The sequence below is a fragment of the Stomoxys calcitrans genome, chromosome 1 (assembly GCF_963082655.1).
Source record: "Stomoxys calcitrans chromosome 1, idStoCalc2.1, whole genome shotgun sequence".
NCBI lineage: Eukaryota > Metazoa > Arthropoda > Insecta > Diptera > Muscidae > Stomoxys > Stomoxys calcitrans.
In genome coordinates this window covers 141,542,927-141,562,869 of record NC_081552.1, presented here as the reverse complement: position 1 = coordinate 141,562,869, position 19,943 = coordinate 141,542,927, and the positions used below count along the sequence as shown (strand labels likewise).

Genomic DNA, 19,943 nt, shown 5'->3' with positions numbered 1-19,943 from the left:
TGTAGGTACAACTAGGAAATATATGATGGGTAACTTAATAATCTAAATGATACCATTTGGTACTTTCTTTACAGATTGAGCTAGAGGTCTGAAAATTGGCATGTAGGCACAAGTAGGCTAGATGTCTAAATGATCTCTTTAAATTTGAACATGTTGGAACCAAAATTGGTACCATTTGGTACTTTGTTTATAGATGGAGATACAGGTCTGAAGTTTGGCATGTAGGTACAACTAGGAAAAATATGATGGGTGACTAGGTTAGGTTAAAATGAGGATGAGGATATTCATCCGCCCCATATCACTATCGACATACACCTAAGCCAGTTATTAGTTTGTTGTGCGTTCTAAGCACATAAAAGTAACCTCGAAAAAGAAATTTAAGTCAGGAAATCCGTGCTACTTACAAAATCCCTAATTGTTTTCCATACCACGCCCCTTGGTTTATGTCTGGGATTGTGTTCTCACCCGAGTGGCGGTGTTTGTTAGCAGAAAAAGCCGGGCACTGACATAGGAAATGCTCTAACGTCTCATCATCTTTCCCACATGCCCTACAAATGTGTTCTTTTGCCGTTTTTGTACTTATTCATTCCACCTTACTCTGCACCGGCACCCAAACGAGGCGGATCGTAATGGGTGACAAAATGTTCTATTAGTACATATTGGTGTCAAAAAGTGCTAAATAGTACGAAATACTTTATATTCGCCTATAGCTAGAAATAAGCAACTTGATACGAATTATCAGTATTGACAAAAATACGATACGTCGTAACAAATCGTACCAGGAGTGAAAGAAAACTTACTAATTGTGGTGTAATTGGTACCTTGAAAGCATGTATTGGGCGACTAGATGACTTTTTTGAAAATCGTACATTTAATTTCTAAAACGTAGAAAATGGTAATCTTATGCAGAGTCGGATAAAGCTCTAAAATTTGAGATGGAGTTACAGTATATTATGGGCAACTACATTTTTTTTTTTAATTCTTACATTTAGGTATTAAAATGTACAAAATGATATTTTCCTTATGTATTGAGCTGGCGCTCTGAAATTCGGGATACAGTTACACTTCCAGTCGCCCAATATATACTTTCAAGGAACAAATTGCACCACAATTAGTACGTTTTCTTCTACATGTTGTATTTTGGTCAAGACTGCGATAATTTTTGTCAAAATGCTTAATTCTAGCTGTTCCCGTTCGCTGTAGGCTAAGATGAGCTCTTGTGTATTATTTTACACTTTCTGCTACAACACTGTCCGAATTTAAAATAAATCATTTAGTCACCCATCATATTTTTCTTCGATTTATCTACATGCCAAATTGCAGACCTGTAGCTACATCTATATAGAAATCACCAAATGGTTTCGAATTTTAAATAGATTATTTTGTCACCCTTAATGTTTTTCTATTTCTATTCTATTTTTCCTAGTTGACCCAACAAATTCCAGACCTTTAGCTCCATCTATAAAGAAAAAACCAAACGGTACAAATTTCGGTACCTAACTGTTCAATATGTGAACAGATCATGTGGTCACCCACCCTTCATATATTTCCTAGTTGTACCAACATGCCAAATTTCAGACATCTAGCTCCATGTGTAAAGAAAGTACCAAATGATACCAATTTTGGTACCTAACTGTTCAAAATGTGAATAGATCATTTAGTCACCCATCATATGTTATCTAGTTGTACCTTCATGCCAAATTTCAGACCTCTAGCTACATGTATAAAGAACGTACCAAATGGTACCAATTTCTGTACTTTACGTAAGTTATCTTCGTGCCATTACTATTTTTGCAATTTTTTCTTTTCGGTAGATATCTTTTAAGACAAATTTCTTAATTCTAGCTCTATCCATCCACCCTGTACAACGTTCACCCATTTCGTAAATTTTTGGTACTTTTTTAGCACTTAAATGTAGAAATTTCCAGAAAGTCTTTTATTTATCCAATTAAGATTGCCATAGTGTACCTAAGTTCCAAAATTCAGAGCTCTAGCTCAATTTACAAAGAAAGTGCCAAATAGTACAAATTGCAGCACTAAACGTACTATTTCTCCCACTTCCGGTAGTATTTTGGAAATTTTTTGCCACCAAATCTTATTTCTTCGAGGCGCTCCTTAATTCAATTTTAATTAATTTGAGCCCAAAGTCATAATTCTAGACCTATCCGTTCGTGCTGGATAAAAAAAATACACAATTTCATATTTTTGTTTCTTTTTAGTACCTAAACGTATGTACATATATCACGAAATCCCTTCTTATTCTGTGCCTATGATCCAATACCAATATTTGTGCAAGATTTCATGATTCTACCTTTAGCCGTTTGGGCTGGGCGACGATCAGCCAGTGAGTCACGATATTCTTTTATATATTTTGACAATGACATAATTGTAAATAAACATGAATAAAAACCCAAACAAATAAAAATTTAAAAAAGTGTAGAAAACACTTTTAAAAAAATTGTTTAATGATAAATACATAAAAAATTGCGCCGAATTTTCTAAAATTACTCTAAAGAAAAAATAAAACAGAAAAAATTGCCGGCCGAGGGAATCGAACCTGGGTTTGCGGTAGAAATGAAATCGGATTGTACATGAGCAATTTTACCCTTGCCGTATTGCATGCACCTGCAAACTGCAATGAAGGGGTATGTTGTATACTAAAATTTTGTTGTTAAGTAAAAGTGAACCTTTTGTCGTTCATTACATTAATTGTGTGATGGCTGAGTTGGTAGAGTATGCACTTTGGATTTGAAGGGACCTGAGTTTAAATCACGTTGGGAGCAAAAAAAGTCAATTTCAAAAAAATTTTGAAGCGATGGGCAATATATCTAAAATATAATTGCCTAAAAAAAAATTTTTCTTTTTTTTTGCTTTTTTAGGTCATACAAATATCCCATTTTTCGCAGTGCTGCAAAAACAACTTTAAGAGCAATAAATTGACGGTTGGACAACCTGGCGCTACTTTATTCGCCAAAAGCGGCTGAGTTCGTCATCCTGTCTACCGGGGTTCGAGAGTAACTTAACAGTAGATCACAGCTTGCCTAAACCGGTGCCTAAGTTACATTGCTCCAAGTGTTCTAGCCACAAATTTCGCTTATGTTCGCTGACTACCCTGTTTATTACCAGATTCAGCTCGCTGACTCTGGGGTTCATACAACGAATCCCATCACGCTCGTCTGCGAGTACCACTGCCTGCGTCGGGAAATTGGCCCGCACTTGGGGTGTTCGACCGGCTGGTATAAAGAGGCCACTAGCACATCCGAGGGGGGGTGACAGTTCACTGAAGCGGCGATTGGTATATTCTCTGAAGCCAGCCCAATCGACCTTCTTCTGATTGAAAAAACGTTCGGCGCTCAGAGGTTATGAAGTCAGTGGTCGGTCGATGGTGAGAATTATGGGTAGGTGGTCTGACCCCAAAGAGATGAAGGCTTGCCAGGATACGTCACTCAGGAGATCAGGGGATGCAATGGAGATGTCTGGCGTGCTGCTGCACCTCCTCGTAATCCTAGTGGGGTCATCCTCATTAACCGTGCAAAACGTGGAGCCTTTAATCTGCTCTGCCAAAGCTATGCCACGCTGGTCGTTACCTAGGGAAGAATGCAAATGAAGTGTGATGCGCATTAAACCCACTTATGTCGGGGTTGAAAGCTTGGCCATTAATTGGGACACAGCTACCAACCGGCGGTATGTACACATTGTATAGCTCTATCTCGGCAGTACCGGACCTGACTGCTATTCCCATGCACACCATGTAGGGGTCACTAGCGCCAGGCGCAGGCGAAATGAGTCTATATTACACGGAATGGTGTATCACGAAGGCCAATCTCCCACCTCCATTCCTTGAGCGATCTTTACGTAGCACATTGTATCCGTGACAACTGTACAAGTTGCAGGTGTTGGTCAGCTTTGTCTCCCCGATCGCTGCGACCAATATGTTCTTCCGACTTTGTGGTGCTTATATTTAATTGTTATCATATTTAAATCGCTCTATAGTGAAAGTGCTTAACCAAACTTAGAATTTTGTTTTTGTTTTTTAATGTTAGGAATATGAAGAAAAAATATATGTAAAAGAGTTGATTGGATTTATAATTTTATTTTGTGTTCTTTAACCAATCATAAAAGTTTGTCAGGTGAACGCAGACTTTATAGGCTATGTGTATGTTTTTATACCCTCCACCGAAGTGTTGGACATTTTGCCATTCCATTTGCATCTTTTATACCGATATCTTGAGTTCATAATTTCAATGAACCGTGCCGAGTTTGAATAAAGTGATCAGCCTATTAAGAGCCCAGAAATGCGCTTAACTATCCATTTTCGCCGTTACCGTAAGTTGCATGGATCCTTCAAGATCTGAGTATAGATCAGATCTGACCATATTTGTATGTAGCTGCCTCATAGCCTTGTTTTCCGATTGAATGCAGAGAATGCACAAAAACGGAATTTCCTACCTACGAGATTTGTAAGAGCTTCCTTAATACCTGTACCACTTATAGTCAGTATCAGAACTTACTTAGGAAGCAATGAGACCCCTTGTAATAGTATTTGGACCCTCGACATCCATAGTTTTATTCTGCACTCATAACGAATACACAAAACGAGAAAAAGTGAATTAATTTTGAGTTACCCCCGGCGTTTTTTCAGTAATTAACTTGGTATTTATGTGTTGGAAGAACCTACCAAAAATTGAGGTCAGCCTACCAACCTACCAAGAGAATAAAAGCTACCAATTTTGGTAGGAACCTACCCAAATCGGCAACACTTATTAAGACCCTAGTATTAAATTTTTTTCTTGCAGCGACAAAGAAAGGTCCGAACATTTGCGTGATTTAAATAAAGATACATTATCATAGGTGATTAACAAAGATGAAGGCATATTTATTAGTGATAATAATGATTTTGAAGAAAAGTTATAATTTATGATGACCCTTGAAACTATTAACAGTTTTTGTTTTTAATGTACAATACACAGTTATATTATGACTTATATCATGTATTATCAGGAGGAGTGAGACTGTTGCGGAGGATGCACCAAGAAGTAACAAAGGGGCATAAGAAATTGTCTTTGATTGATAGATGGATACATTTTTTATGGCTATGATTCTGCTTCTCATGTTTCCACTGAAGTTGAATTTCAATTATACAAATCAATCTAAGTCGTCTAAACTTACGCCCGTGTAAATAGGTTCCTTGTCTTCCTTCTCTTTTGGCGATTCTGTTGGTGAATCTATTTCTGTTGATTTGCTTTTAGCATTATCTTCATTGGCATCTGCTGCATTGGGAACCCACAGTCCCGAATCCACACAACGCTTCATGTGATGTTTGGCTTCCTCCACTGGCATCTCAGCTATAGTTTTCTGTAAAAGTTCAGTATCTCGGCTTTCGAAACAAGCTTTTAACTCCTAAAACGACACAAAACAAAAAATTTACTTTATGTATGGTATTAGAATGGTATTCACACGTGTCATATGCAGGGCTGCGGAGTCGACCATATTCGGATTTTTGAGGCTGGAGTCGAAGTCGAACTATTGAGCCGAAGTTGGAATTTGGTTCGGAGTTGAGCACGCTTGTCCCGATTCTGAACCGCGCTAAACTCCTAAGCCCAGATTATTTTAAAGCCTTATGCAAAGTGATAAAATTTGTCGGACTTTTTTTTGTATTTATGCAGGGTAAATGCTCATAAGTTCGGCATGCACCAATAATCGGCATTTTTTGTTTTTTAAACTCAAATAACTAAAAATATGTAAAACTTTATATTAAAAACAAGTAAGAGCGTGCTAAGTTCGGCCGGGCCGAATCTCATATGCCCTCCGCCATGGATCGCATTTGTCGAGTTTTTGTGCGGTATCTCTTTTTAGGCAAACAAAGATAATAGATAAAAATGGTTATGCTATTGGAGCTATATCAAGTTATAGTCCGATTCGCACCATACATGAATTGAATGTTGAAGACCATAGTAGAAGTCATTGAGTAATAGTTCACTCCATTCGGATAAGAATTGCGCCTTGTACAGGCTCAAGAAGCACAATCGGGAGATCGGTTTATATGGGAGCTTTATCAAGCTATAGATGCGCCCTCTAGAGGCATAAGAAGGCAAGATCCCAGATCGGTTAATTTGGCAGCTATATCATTTTAAGTACCGATTTGAACCATACTTAGCATAGTTTTTGAAAGTCATAACAAAACACTTCATGCACAATTTTAGCCAAATCGGATGAGAATTGCCCCAATAGTGGCTTAAGAAATCAAGATCCAAGATAGGTTTATAAGGCAGTTATATCAGGTTATAGACCGACTTGAACTATACTTAGGACAGTTGTTGGAAGCCAAAACAAAACACCTAATGCAAAATTTCAACCAAATCGGATGAAAATTGCGCCCTCTAGTGGCTCAAGAAGTCTAATCGGGAGATCGGTTTATATGGCAGCTATATCAGGTTAAAGACAGATTTCGACCATACTTATCACAATTGTTGGATGACAAATACTTCAAAATACTTCATGCAAAATTTCAGCCAAATCAGATAAGAATTGCGCCCTGTAGCGACTCAAAAAGTCAAGATCAAGAATCGGTTTATATGGCAGCTATATCAAAACAGGGACCGATATGGCCAATTTACAATCCCAACCGACCTACACTGATTGTGTTGTAGCAGTGTGGTATACACTGAGGCGGCAGCCCTTGCCGATGAAGAACTCCATCGGGTCAATCCGGAGCTAGATTTACTCCTGCGAAAGTTGGCGTATATACGACAGACGGACGGACATGGCTAGATTTACTTAAAATGTCATGACGATCAAGAATATATATACTTTATGGGGTCTCAGACGAATATTTCGAGGCGTTACAAACGGAATGACGAATTAGTATACCCCCGTCCTATAGTGGAGTGTAAACAAATAGTCATTAAACATCAAATAAACGAGCACTTATGTAAAATCGGTGCGGCAAGTGATAGCATGCGTAGGGCATGCAGGGAAGATGATAAGACGTTGGAGCATTTCCTTTGTCATTGCCCGGCTTTCGCGTCTAACAGATACCGGCACTTAGATGGGGCACATACCAGACATGAACCAACTTAGGGGCACGGAAAACAATTAAGGATTTTGTAAGTAGCACGGAATTCCTAACTTAAATATTCTTTTTCGAGGTTACTTTTTATTAGTACTTAGTGGCATGGGACGGATTAACACCCGCATCCTCTTTTCAACCTAACCTAACGTCATTAACATCCTCGGCTCTCCTTGTAAACAAAAATATTTGAGCTGACATTACAGATTATGTTAGAAATTTGCCTTTAGTGAGAGGGAGTCCATCAACAGGTGCCAAGGTGCCTGTTCTTAACAAAAAAAAAAAACAAAAACAAAAATGGGGCTAATGTTCTGTCATAACCAATTAAAGCAAGTATCAAGAGCTATGGGAGTTTTGTACATTTTTAAAATTTGTTTTTTCTTGCTTGACAATCTGAATTGCTACAACAAAGCATCCGAAAAAGATGCTTTGTTGTAGCAATTCGCTGGTGGCCGCACCACGCCTTGGTAAGTATCTAAATTATACTTAACTTATAGTAAAATATAAGATAAGTAGGAAGAAAAAAAATTGCATTGGCTTCTCAGGCCGTCAGCTAAATATTTAATTGCTATTATTGTACAATCCTAGATAATCACGTTCAATTGGGATATGAAGTTACAAACTCTGTTGATATTGTCTTCGCTTGGATGTTTTGAGATATCTGCTCTGATAAGCAGCAGCAGTATTGGAGAATATGTTGCACAGAGAGGGTCCTGCGTTTGCGGTATAAATTTGTAATATTGCTGTTTATCAGGTGTTGGTGGGTACTAATTGTGTGACTCCTGGGCGTTAAACGTTAAAAATACGATTTTTTTCTTTGTCTATATTTGTTGGATACATCGGTCTTACATATTCAGCGTTTATTTGATTGTAATGTTGGTGCTGATACTCTCCAGAAAATTTGATTCTGTTTAACATTCACTTATTGCTTTACAGGACAATTCAAAGAACATTTTATTCATAAAAATTATTTTAAAAAATATTTTTTTGTATCTTTTAGTCGGCATTTGAGTGTCGGGGGGAAAATGTTTCTTCTGTGGAAGATATATCAATATATTGTCCGATGTAGTTGAAATTGTGTAGTATTGTAGATGAGCAAGCTCGTTCCGGTTCAAAAGACCGATTGCCGCGGGAACAGGGTGTCCATTGGTTATTTAAAGGCGCCAATAACCCGCCTTGCCATATCGAGCATTATAGGCACTCATTATTTGTGCAAGAGCCGGTGCCGCCCGGCCTCTCACTGAGATTCTCCGCTCGATGCCGCTGATTGTCCGCGACTGCCCGGTAGCTCGTAGCTAATCTTCTCGTGACAGCGATGAACACCCCACAGATCGGACCGCAATGTTCCAGCCTGTCTGGTGCTCATAGCTATCCCATGTTGTGTGTTGTACACTGAGGCGGCAGCCCTTGCCGATGAAAGACTCTATCGGGCCAATCCGGTACGTACAACCAGTTGCCATGGTTGTAGCATATCATCGAAATTGTCCTGCATATGGACGAAATAATAATATGTACTACTTAGAAGCCTCCGTTGGCACAGAAATTACTTGTCCGCCTATGAATCTCAATTTCCGAGTTCGAATCCTAGCGAGAAAATCCAGAAAAAAGTCCCTTAGTTGATATAATAACGCCGCAGCCTCGATTATAGAGGCCCATTGACGTACTACATCTTTATACAGCGAACAAAATGAATATTTTTTACACAATATGTTCGAGAATGGTCTATAATTTGATTGAACCGTTGAGTGAAGCGGACGTTTGGGTATTTCGCTCCACAACGCGTAATAGGTCATTATTTTTTTTTTGGAGAAAAATTGAAAGTCACTAAAGGATAGCTACGATAGTGTTATCCATTAGGCGGTTCATGATCTGCGTCTGTTTCCAGTGGAGCGGCAGATCTAGAGTCCGGGAGTAGGTTTAGAATGGACTCCAAAGACCCAACAGTTGCGGTGGTGGTATCAGGCCGTAGCATGTTGCCTGCTACTGAGACCTCGTCTGGTGGAGCGGCTACTCCAGGCTCCACTAGCCTCGTCTGGTGGAGCGGCTACTCCAGGCTCCACTAGAGCAGGGCTGTATACCCAGGAATAATTGGAGTAGGATAGTCAATGGACTTTCATCAGTTTACTTCGATGTTCTTGCGGAATTTCCTGGGACTCCTCCAGTTTGTGACGATGCAGGCTGGTATCTGGGCCGATACAGACTATTTGCCTTCAGGGATCAACGCTCAATTGAATGTATCGTTGCGCCCTAAACAAGATTGGTGAGATCTGGGCACTGGATTTAGTTAAGAAGGAAGATACTCCTTCTCGACCAATGACGCACGCTTGGATACCAATGATTCCCTTAGATTATGAATCCATACTTGGAAGACTAAGAGAATGTTATCCCAATCTTTCAACCACCGACTGGAAGATTGGATGAGGCTGATGGTGACCGGAGACATGCAGTAATCGTACTAAACTCCTTCTGTCTCGCAGACCTCAACAAGTCTGAAGGAGTAGTATCCTACGGATTCAACAAGTTGAAACTAAAGGTCTATAGAAGCGGTGGGTTTTGGGAATCAGGAGACGACTGTTGTTGAACACTTGCCTGACGAACTATCGATCACATCGCTAAAGTCTGGCGGTTTGCAGGAGACTGAAAATCCCCCCGACACGATCGAAACAAGCCCTGTGAGGGGGGGTCATCCTGATGGACCGGGATCAAACTGTACGCCAGAGGGGAAGGACGGAACTTAAAAAGTACTTCAACAGCAGCAGCTAGTGAAGATCTAACGAATCTTGTGAGGATGAACTCCTGGCGGAATCAGAAGACGAGGCTATCGCAACAATGGTGGAAGTTCTAAATTCTGACTATGGTCCGGTTTCTGCAGATAAATTTCCACCATTATAAGGCCGCTTTGCCGGCACTAAAGGTCCTCCTGATGGAAGGACTGCAGAAAAATCTTCAACAGGGCGAAAGCCACAAGAGCACACGATTGGGATATCTATAAAGCTGAGCTAAAAAAATATAAGGGTGAGCTGAGAAAGGCTCAGAACAAATGCTGAGTAGAATTCTGCAACACCGTGAAGGATACTTCTGAAGCCTCTAGACTAATGAAGATTCCGTCCTCGAGACCTATTACGGTGGGATATATTTAGAAGTCAGAGAACGTTTCCCGGGAAGTTCTCCAACAGACAACGTGGCGCCAGAAGAGGTTGTCACTAGTATGCATTCGTCGGAGGTTATTGGGGAAGTTGTATCTGAGCCGAAAATCTTTTGGGCGATAAAAAGCTTCGACTTCTTTAAGTCGCCAGATCCTGATGATGTATCACCGGTTGAATTGCAAGCTGTGTCGGATAGCCTGGTACTCTGCTTGTATCAGCATATACCTGTGGGATGGAGGGACACAAAGGTAATTTTCATTCCGAAAGCAGGAAAACCATACCACACGAAGGCGAACGATTTTTGTCCGATTAGTCTGCCATCCTTTATGCTGAAGACTCTTAAGAGGTTGATAGAAACATATCTTAGGGCAAAGATCGCTGGAGATCGCCTGTCACGGCAACAGCATGCATAGAATAAAGGCAAATCCACTGAAACAGCCCTATGTAGCCTAGTCGGCTACATAGGAATTGCTCTGTAGGAATTGAGGCGGCTGAATCTGCCGGAACGTAATTGAGCAGGAACTGCTCTGGTTTGCAGGGGAGGTCAATTTTTTCAGGTGCAACTGGAGGCGGTCGTCTTCCAAGGACGACATTCACCCGGTTGCTATTTACCGCATCTGCTACCGTGTCTGCATGAATGTAGGTGGTCCACATGAGAACTGACAAATTCTTACAGAGCTGACGAGACCACACTGGCCCTGCATAACTTATCACAGACCGGTCAATTGCTTTGTAAGGTTTCAACAAGGTTTCTTTGTCTGCACCCCAAGTGCTGCCGGCAAGTGACTTGAGGATCTTGTTTCAACTTTTGACTTTATCGAAAATTGCTGTGGCATGTGGGGAGAATGTGTAAGAGCTGTCATCAAATGTAACGCCAAGTATTTTACGACAATTGATATTCGTATTGGGTGGGTGGCCTGTTGCCATGATCGTACAATCGTCCGCATATGATACGATCTCTATGTCGTCTGGAGAGGGTGGAATGGAGAATAGATAGGCAGAGGTTAAACAGTACCGGAGATATCACCCCACCTTAGGCAACTCCCTGTTTCACTCTACGGTGCTTTGACTTCTTATCCATAAATTCTACAAATGACTGGCGACCACACAGATAATTTGCGACCCAGCGTTTCAGGACTGGCTGGAGGAATGTGTTGACGATGTCCTCAAATAATTTGGCATAGCTGACCGTGTCGACAGGTCCAGTGCCACGAGGACCGTACTATCACCTGGCCTAGGCTAATTGAAGCCAAGGCAAACGTGTGCGGTAATGGCATGCAAAAGTGGTCGCGTATGCTGATGATACGGCTATTGCCTGTAAGGGAGCCATTGCTCAGGCACGGGATAACTATGAGCACAACACAAGCTGGAATTTTGGGCTCCGATCTGTGTGGTGTTCATTGTTGTCACGAGAAGCTTAGCTGCGAGTTATTGGGCGCGTCCACAGGTTGCGGATTGTGAAATGCTCCATACGGAGTATCTGCAATTGCAGTCGTGGGCAATCACAGAGTCTTAGTGAGAGGCCGGGTGGCACCGGCTCTTACACAAATACTGACTGCCTATGATGCTCGATATGAGGCCAGTTATTGGCGCCTTTAAATAACCAATGACCTTCATATTTCTACGGCGATCGGTCCTTTGGACCGGAACGAGCTTGCTCAACGATGTGAGCTAGAGCTGGCAAAATATCGATGGCACTATCGATATTTAATTTTTTGACTGAATATCGATTGATATTTTTCCGAGAGATACTATCCCCAAAGTTGCGCCTATAGAGGGCGCAAATTTCATCCGATTAGACTAACATTTTGTACAATGAGTTCTCTCATAACTTCTAACTGACTTAATTAAACTTGGTTTTATTTGGTCTGTGCATTGATATTGCGTCTATATTAATCGATCTCCAGGTTTTAACTTCTCATTTTCGTTTGAAATATAGGTAATGGGAAATTAACGATAGTATCAATACTATTGATATTTATTATTAATACTATTGAAAATATAGTGTGCCAGCTCCCATTGGGAGCTAGACGAGGATCGCCACCTCCACATATAGACATGTAGCTACAACAACAACAACAACAACAACGCGGCTATTGGGGTTGGGAAGTTTCCCAGTACTCTAAGAGATATACTTTATAAAGCTCTACGAAGTGGGCTACAGAAAGTGATCTAGGCGTAAATCCGTGCAAGACAGAAGTAGTTCTTTTCAGCAGGAGATACAAGTTACCTACAGAGGCACCCGTCTCCTTGAGAAGAGAGAATGTTCCATATAGGGAAATCGCAAAATACCTGTGTGTTTTGCTGGACACAAAATTAAACTTCAAATCTAATTTTGGAAAGGACAAGTGGGGCAACTTTTGCCCCATACACCTGCAAGGCAGCCATTGGAAAAAGTTGGGGGTTTAGACCGCGCGTCACTGCCGACTTTTGCAGAAGCTATGAGGACATCGAAGAGGAAGAGACTATAGAACACTTTATGTGTGTGTGTACCGCACTGGCAGTCAGAAGGATTTCCCCTTTAGGTTCTCATTCTAGAAGGCATCTTCCGACTTCTGTTTCTGTGGTATCACAATGGACGAAAACGGACTAAGCGAGTGTAATGGCAGACTGCCACTAAAACCTAACCTAACCTAACCTGTGGTCTATTATCGTAACATATTTTAATAAAGCTGGCACATAGATCGATCTCACAGTTTAAGGTTTTGAGCAAATAAAAGGCAATTTTTGTGCCCGATTTCGATTTGAACCAATGCGTTGTAGAGAGATATAGAGAGGAGATGATACCCTCTATATTCTCGTCGAATATGATCCATATCGGACTTTATTTTTATATACCTTCTATACAGATCTACCTCTCGATTGAACTTCTTGGCCTTATAAATGGCTTATCTTTAACCGATTTCCTGAAGTTTGGATTATTGGGCAGTATTGACATTTCTACATCCTTTCCTAATACGGCCCACGTCAAATCTTAGTTGAATATACCATTCAATTTTTGACTCGGTCGATCTTATGATTTTTGTTTTCCCTGGTTTTTGTGTTAAGTATGTGAGTTCATAATATAAAACCAATGTTTTAAAACAAGTACATCAGAAATTTTCTTTTAATTAATATTTTCTTTACCAAAATACTACATGCCGACTCTAGCAACATGTCATTCCAAACAAATTTTCCAATGTTTGGATTGAAAATTTCCGATTCCGTTGAAAATTTCAAGAAATCGGTAAAAACTATATTTCAATTAAAATGAACATTCTTACCCGGAAGGAGGATGGATTGAAAAAGGCAAAATCCTTAAACTGACGACTACTAGTACACATCCTATATGAGAGAAGAAATTTTTTGTTTAAATTATTTACAATATTTCGGCTGACTGTTGAACTGTTTTCAAGGCTAGATAGATTACCACACAATATTATTTAGATTATCACGTATATTATTTATGGAGATTTACATTTACATACAGGTTAATTGTGAGGCAGCCACTGCGGCTATGATACTTAAAGCGATGGGAGAATGGATTGAGGATGGGAGCAGCTCGAACCATCGCGGAATCATCGAGGCGACCTTGAGGTCGAGTGCGATGCACTGTTACCAGCGGCACAGTCTTGGATTCATGGAACCCTAGTATTGCCATCTGGAAGATCATGTACCACGAATGGATCAAAGCTAGTAAAATTGTCATATTACCGCCTTACAGGAAGTGCGATGGACCGGGAATGGCGTTACAACAACACCAAACGGTGACGAACTATACTTCGTGGTCTCCGAGCCGATGAACAGCCATCACAATTTACCGTGGGCGAAGTTACGAATGTCATCCGTGGCGCCAAATCTTCCAAGGCGTTGGGCCCCAACGGAATCTCTACATTGATGCTGAAGAATCTGGATTCACCTGGAGTTGAGTACCTTACCACTGTCCTTAACCTGTCATTGAACACTCTTATAGTTCCCGATGTCTGGAAAATGGGCAGAGTGATCCCGCTACTGAAGCCTGGAAAAGACCCGAGTTTGGGGGAGTCGTACAGACCGATCTCCCTTTTCTCACCAGTGGCAAAGACGCTTGAGGCATTACTCCTCCCAAGCCTCGTAGGAGAATTTCCATTCGCCGAGCATCAACATGGATTTCGGAGACTGCACAGCACAACAACAGCTTTGCATGCCATCACCACACACATCTGCCGTGGCTTCAATCAACCCAGGCCATGTGAGAGGACGGTCCTCGTGGCACTGGGCCTATCGAAGGCATTCGACACGGTCAGCCATGCCAAATTATTTGAGGACATCGCCAGCACGTCCCTCCAGCCAGGCCTGAAACGTTGGGTCGCAAATTATCTGTGTGGCCGCCAGTCATTTGTGGAATTTAGGGATAAGAAGTCGAAACACCGTAGAGTGAAACAGGGAGATCCCCAAGGTGGGGTGATATCTCCGGCTCTGTTTAACCTCTACATATCCTCCATCCCACCCCCTCCAGACGGCATAGAGATCGTATCATATGCGGACGATTGTACTATCATGGCATCAGGCCCCCCCACCCATTGATGACATCTGCGATAGGTTGAACGTCTACCTCAACGAGCTTGCCTCATATTTCGCTGCAAGAAATCTGAAGATATCCGCCACCAAATCTTCAGCCACACTGTTCACTACAAATACGCGTGAGGTGAATACTGAGCTGACTGTGATGGTCGATGGAGAAATGATTCCGACCATCAAGTGTCCCAAAATACTTGGCGTCACATTTGACAGCTCCTACACTTTCTCCCCACATGCTACAGCAATCTGCAATAAAGTCAAAAGTAGAAACAAGGTCCTCAAGTCACTCGCTGGCAGCACTTGGGGTGCAGACAAAGAAACCTTGTTGACCACGTACAAAGCAATTGGCCGGTCTGTGGTAAGTTATGCAGCGCCAGTGTGGTCACGTCAACTTTGTGACACGCAGTGGAATAATATTCAGATCTGTCAGAATGCCGCCCTCCGAACTGCGACGGGCTGTGGACCACCTCCATCAGGAGACAAAGATCCTACCAGTGCGAAGACATAACTACATGCTGTCTAAGCAATACCTTTTGGGCTGTTATCGCAGAAATCATCCAAATCATCATCTTGTGGATAGATACCCACCGCCCAGAAGCCTTAAGGTAGATCTAGCCTAGATCAAGCGGCATATCAAGCGGGTCTGAAAAGCATTCATGCAGACACGGTAGCGGACGCGCTAATTGGCTACCGGGTGAATGTAGTCCTTGGAGAACGACCGCCACCCATTGCACCCGAAGAAATCGACCTCCCCCGGCAAACCAGAGTAGTTCTGGCGCAATTACGTTCCGGCAGATGCAGCCGCCTCAATTCCCACAGAACTAGGATTGATGCCGACGTGCAAGATGTATGTCCCGATTGTAACCAGGGACCGCACGATACACGTCACCTGTTTAACTGCCCGGCCAGACCCACTCGACTCAGACCCAGATCCCTGTGGACGCACCCGCGGAGTTCCTGGGTCTTGACACTCAACAGAATCAAGCAGGCGAAAGATAGAACACAATAAACTGCTACAACAACAACAACAACGAACTATACTATAGCTGTCATGACACAAGACATAAATTTAGCTGTGGATTTGAGGTTAGTCGGACACTGAAACACATTGTCTCCAGCTTTACTCCGATGGATGAGAGACTAGCCCCAATCCATATAAAAGCCAAATATTTCAACATAACCATTCAGACCACCGTACACGATCGTGTTATCTAACTTTAATATGTCATAAATACTCCAAATATTTGTTTACATATAAAAGCCGAAAACCTAAGTTATACAAATGTGTTATGGGACAAAAAAAAAACACTTGAAAATTTTCGCACAAATCGATGGGTTATTTTTCAGGTCTGAAAGGGATAAGCCTTATTTGTGCTTATACCCCGAAGACAAGCAGACCAAGGATATTTTCTACGAGCGCTTAGGAGAGAATATGATCGAAGATAGGGAAGGAAAATATCTTTAGTCCAGCAGTCGGAAAATTTTGCATCCACAAGATATCGTTCGATGTTTTTGTAACCACATTCTCATGTGGTCAAGATCCTGTAGGTGCATCCGAACACGGATACCAGAAGCCTCGCCTAAAAAACCCATGGTAGTGTCAAATGCTACTGAAATCAAGAATGCGGCATACAGAGCAACCCTGCAGTCAGTAACAATGCGCCAGATGAAGGAGAGGTATCGGGAGAAAAGAAGAGAGGAGAAACATCTATTCCACAGAAAGAAAAGGGAAATGGAAAGACGTGAGTACGAATTGAGATGTACAGGAGTCAGAATGATGTCCGGAAATTCTACTTAAGAATCAAATGTCAAACTTGTCGAGGGGCTTTTAACAATGTGCGGAACGACACACTGATCCAATCCTTAGACCAGTATCGGGTGGACCGGGTCCTTGGAGACTGGATAAACCATATGCTTAAGGACATAAGCTAAAGGACAGAATGTGGCCATAGCGAGGCATTTATCGCCACCCCTATGGGTGAACACCATGATTCAATCGCAAGGCAGCTGGTTGTACGTTCCGGATTGACCCAATAGAGTCCTTCATCGGAAAGGGCAGCCGCCTCAGTGTACAAAACACTGCTACAACAACAACAACCACCACCACCACCACCACGAGTTTACTTTTAAGAAATTAGAGAGCACAACAAGTCTATTACTGGCTTAGGTGTATGTCCATAGTGGCATAGGGCGGAATAATATTCTCACCTCCTTTTCAACCTAACCTAATACTTTTTGACTGGTTTCCTAGATCGCGATTTCGGCTGGTACCACCTACTTCACTCACCAGAAGGATAATGTCAAAAAGAATACCTTTAGGTTGAAACTATGCTCTTAAGAGTATTTTCCTCTTGTAGCGCAGCAAGAAAGATAATTACTTCACCTCATATATTTCTACCAAATGAAGATATCCAACTATTACAACAAAACACACTTGCCCAACAACTACTCTAAACAATCGGCCATAATAGTAAGTTTTCGATGTAAGCATGATTAATTCGAATTGCCATCTCTAGTAGTCAGGCAAATTAACAAAGATGGGCATAAATAACATATACTTAAAGGGTAAAAGAAGCGGATTCCGAAGTTGCAATTGGAGTTACAAAATTAGTATACTCCGCTTCCAATGATGGTAGATATAAAAACATACATCGCCCATTGCATATTTTGCTTTTGTTGGTGAGTATGTTGTCTAAAGCTGAAGGGCCCGATGAAATCAGAAAATATTTGTACTATTTTTAATACAATCAAAATGTTTCAAAATGTAAAATATTGAAATAACCTACCTCCGGCAGAGTGTCGAATACTTCCAGTGGGTCCAGTCCACCTGGCCCCAAACGTGCCTTTCGTTCCTCTTCTTCGGCTTCTGCCAAAGCTTCCTTTATCTTTTCTTGAGCTCTTTTTTTGATGCGTTCCTTAAAATCTTCAATATCGGTTTCGAATTGTTGCCGATATTCTGGCACACAATTTTGTATTTTTGAGAAGAACGATCCAATACATGCTCGTGGATCTACATCTAATTGTTTGGCCAACACCAGCATGTACTGCATGCATATGCATTGATGAGCCACATGCGCCATCAGTTCGTGCTTCTCTTCCATTTCCAAGTTAATGGACCATATAACCAAATAATTGGCAGTCTCATCACACACCAGATGAGGATGCTGTGTCAAAAAGCGTTTTGAGTCGTCATACTTTCGCAGCATGCCATACTGTTTGCACAACTTCTCATTTTCTTTTACAAAATTTTTCATATTTAATTCTCTTTGCTCCTCTGAAAGATTCTCATCTTGTTTACGCTCCGGCTTCTTATTTAAGACAGTCTTTTCGAAGCCAGGTTTGCTGATTGTGTCAACATTCCATGGCATTTTTTTCTCCTTTTTCATCAGTTCCTCTTCTTTGCGATCTAATTCTTTGCCTTCTTTTTCAAGCTTTTCCAACTCTTGCTCAACTCCGTCGTCTTTTGCCTCATTTTTTTTCATCCGCTCTTTGCAATCTATTATACGAGCATGCCACGACTGTTTCGATTTTTTTAATTCATCCTTTTCTAGTTCCAACTCAGCCATACGTTCAACTCTTGCCTGATGGCGCCAACGAAATAGTGACGGAGTATCAATATTTGGGTGGGTATCATCTTCATCATCAGATATCTAAGGAAGTACCAATATGACAATTAAAACATTTCCAATTTCATCCAATGGCCGGTTTTTATAAATCTTGCCTCAATATTTTTCCATTTACTGTAGTCTACCATATTTTGGCCTGTCACAAATCAGTGATTGTTTAATGTCTTCGAATTTGCTTAACTGTCAGCGTCTTGAGCGAAAAAAAGCTTTAATTTTTTGTTAATATCAGAATTTTCGCACTGCAAATGTTATTTACTTTAGAATTTACTGGAATAAAAACCTCAACCTATTGCAAATACCTGATGGGAATCCAAAAGTCGACTAATCGATAAATCGACTTTTTGTATAAAAAAATCGAAATCGACTTTAAGTCGATAGAGTAGAAGCAGTGTTGTCGGATTGGGGGAAAATAACCCAAAATAAGGAATTTTTATTCGTGATCAACGAGGGAGGATTTAAAAAGGTGTTCTCACGCGAACAGCTGTTAACAGCCGGCCAGGTTTGACGGTATTAAGGTGTAACAATTTTGTTTGCATTCTCTTAGTTGTCGCCTTCTTCCACGTATATTATCTGCTTTAATTGTCTCGGCATGGTTATTAACGAAAAATTTTTCTCACTTAAGATGAGTATTACGTTCAGTTTTTCGAGCAGAATGCTGTCAAACTCCATACAAAAAAAACCTCAGCGAAATGTTGGCTGAAAATTGGTGAAAAAGTAGTACTCTGTTTATAGTGAGGAAAATTGAAAAAAAACATTGTAGTGGCAACACTTGAAACTATCGCCGGCATCATTTTAGTTTGTTTACATGGTGAAACAATTAAAGGTGGTCTCATTTTACAACAACCGTAAATCATATGGTGCAAAATGCCATTTTGCCACCAAGCTGAGCGTCGTTTTGCCAATATACGCAAACAAATTTGTGTGTGTGTGTGTATATAAATGTGCGTGCATGAGCGGGGAACATGCAAGAAAGAAGATAACAACAGAGAGAATGCAAACAAAAATCTGACATCTTAATACTGTCAAACCCGGCCAGCAGTTAACAGCTGTTCGCGTGGGACCACCTTTTTAAATCCGCCTTGGTTGGTTTCATTGGTTTCAATGGTTCGTATTTCTTCATTTATTTGAGAAAAAATATAAAAAAAATATATAATATATATATTGGGTTGCCCATAAAGTAATTGCGGATTTTTCATATAGTTGGCGTTTACAAATTTTTTCACAGCTTGTGACTCTGTAATTGCATTCTTTCTTTTGTCAGTTATCAGCTGTTACTTTTAGCTTGCTTTAGAAAAAAAGTGTAAAAATAGTATATTTGATTAAAGTTAATTCTAAGTTTTATTAAAAACGCATTTATTGTATAATGCCGACAATGATGTCAAGCGTTTCCACTAAAATTTCTTTTTACCATTTTCCTCACTATAAACAGAGTACTACTTTTTCACCTATTTTCCTCCACGTTTCGCCGACGTTTTTTTTTATATGGCGTTTGCTCGCATTCCGACTGAAAAGCTGAGCAGAACACTCAGCTTAAAGGCCGGTACTATATTCGGATTTCGCGTT

The 19,943-nt window shown here is 40.9% G+C and overlaps 1 protein-coding gene and 1 long non-coding RNA gene across 3 annotated transcripts; one reads left to right on the top strand and one right to left on the bottom strand.

Moving 5' to 3' along the window:
• Positions 1-4,848: 4,848 nt before the first annotated feature.
• LOC106092996 (hsp90 co-chaperone Cdc37) lies at positions 4,849-18,688 on the bottom strand. The gene is made up of 4 exons (XM_013259965.2): positions 18,637-18,688; positions 18,476-18,586; positions 17,541-18,404; positions 4,849-5,400 (listed from the first exon to the last, which is right to left on the bottom strand). The coding sequence occupies exons 2-4, from the start codon at positions 18,506-18,508 to the stop codon at positions 5,146-5,148; spliced, it is 1,152 nt and encodes a 383-aa protein (XP_013115419.2). The 5' UTR covers positions 18,509-18,586; positions 18,637-18,688; the 3' UTR covers positions 4,849-5,145.
• On the top strand, positions 7,399-8,051 carry LOC106092997 (uncharacterized). Of its 2 annotated transcripts, XR_001222276.2 has the most exons (3): positions 7,399-7,536; positions 7,658-7,829; positions 7,927-8,051. It is a non-coding gene; the product is annotated as an uncharacterized LOC106092997 (long non-coding RNA). The 2 variants fall into 2 exon arrangements; XR_001222275.2 differs by having other exon boundaries at positions 7,658-8,051.
• Positions 18,689-19,943: the final 1,255 nt, after the last annotated feature.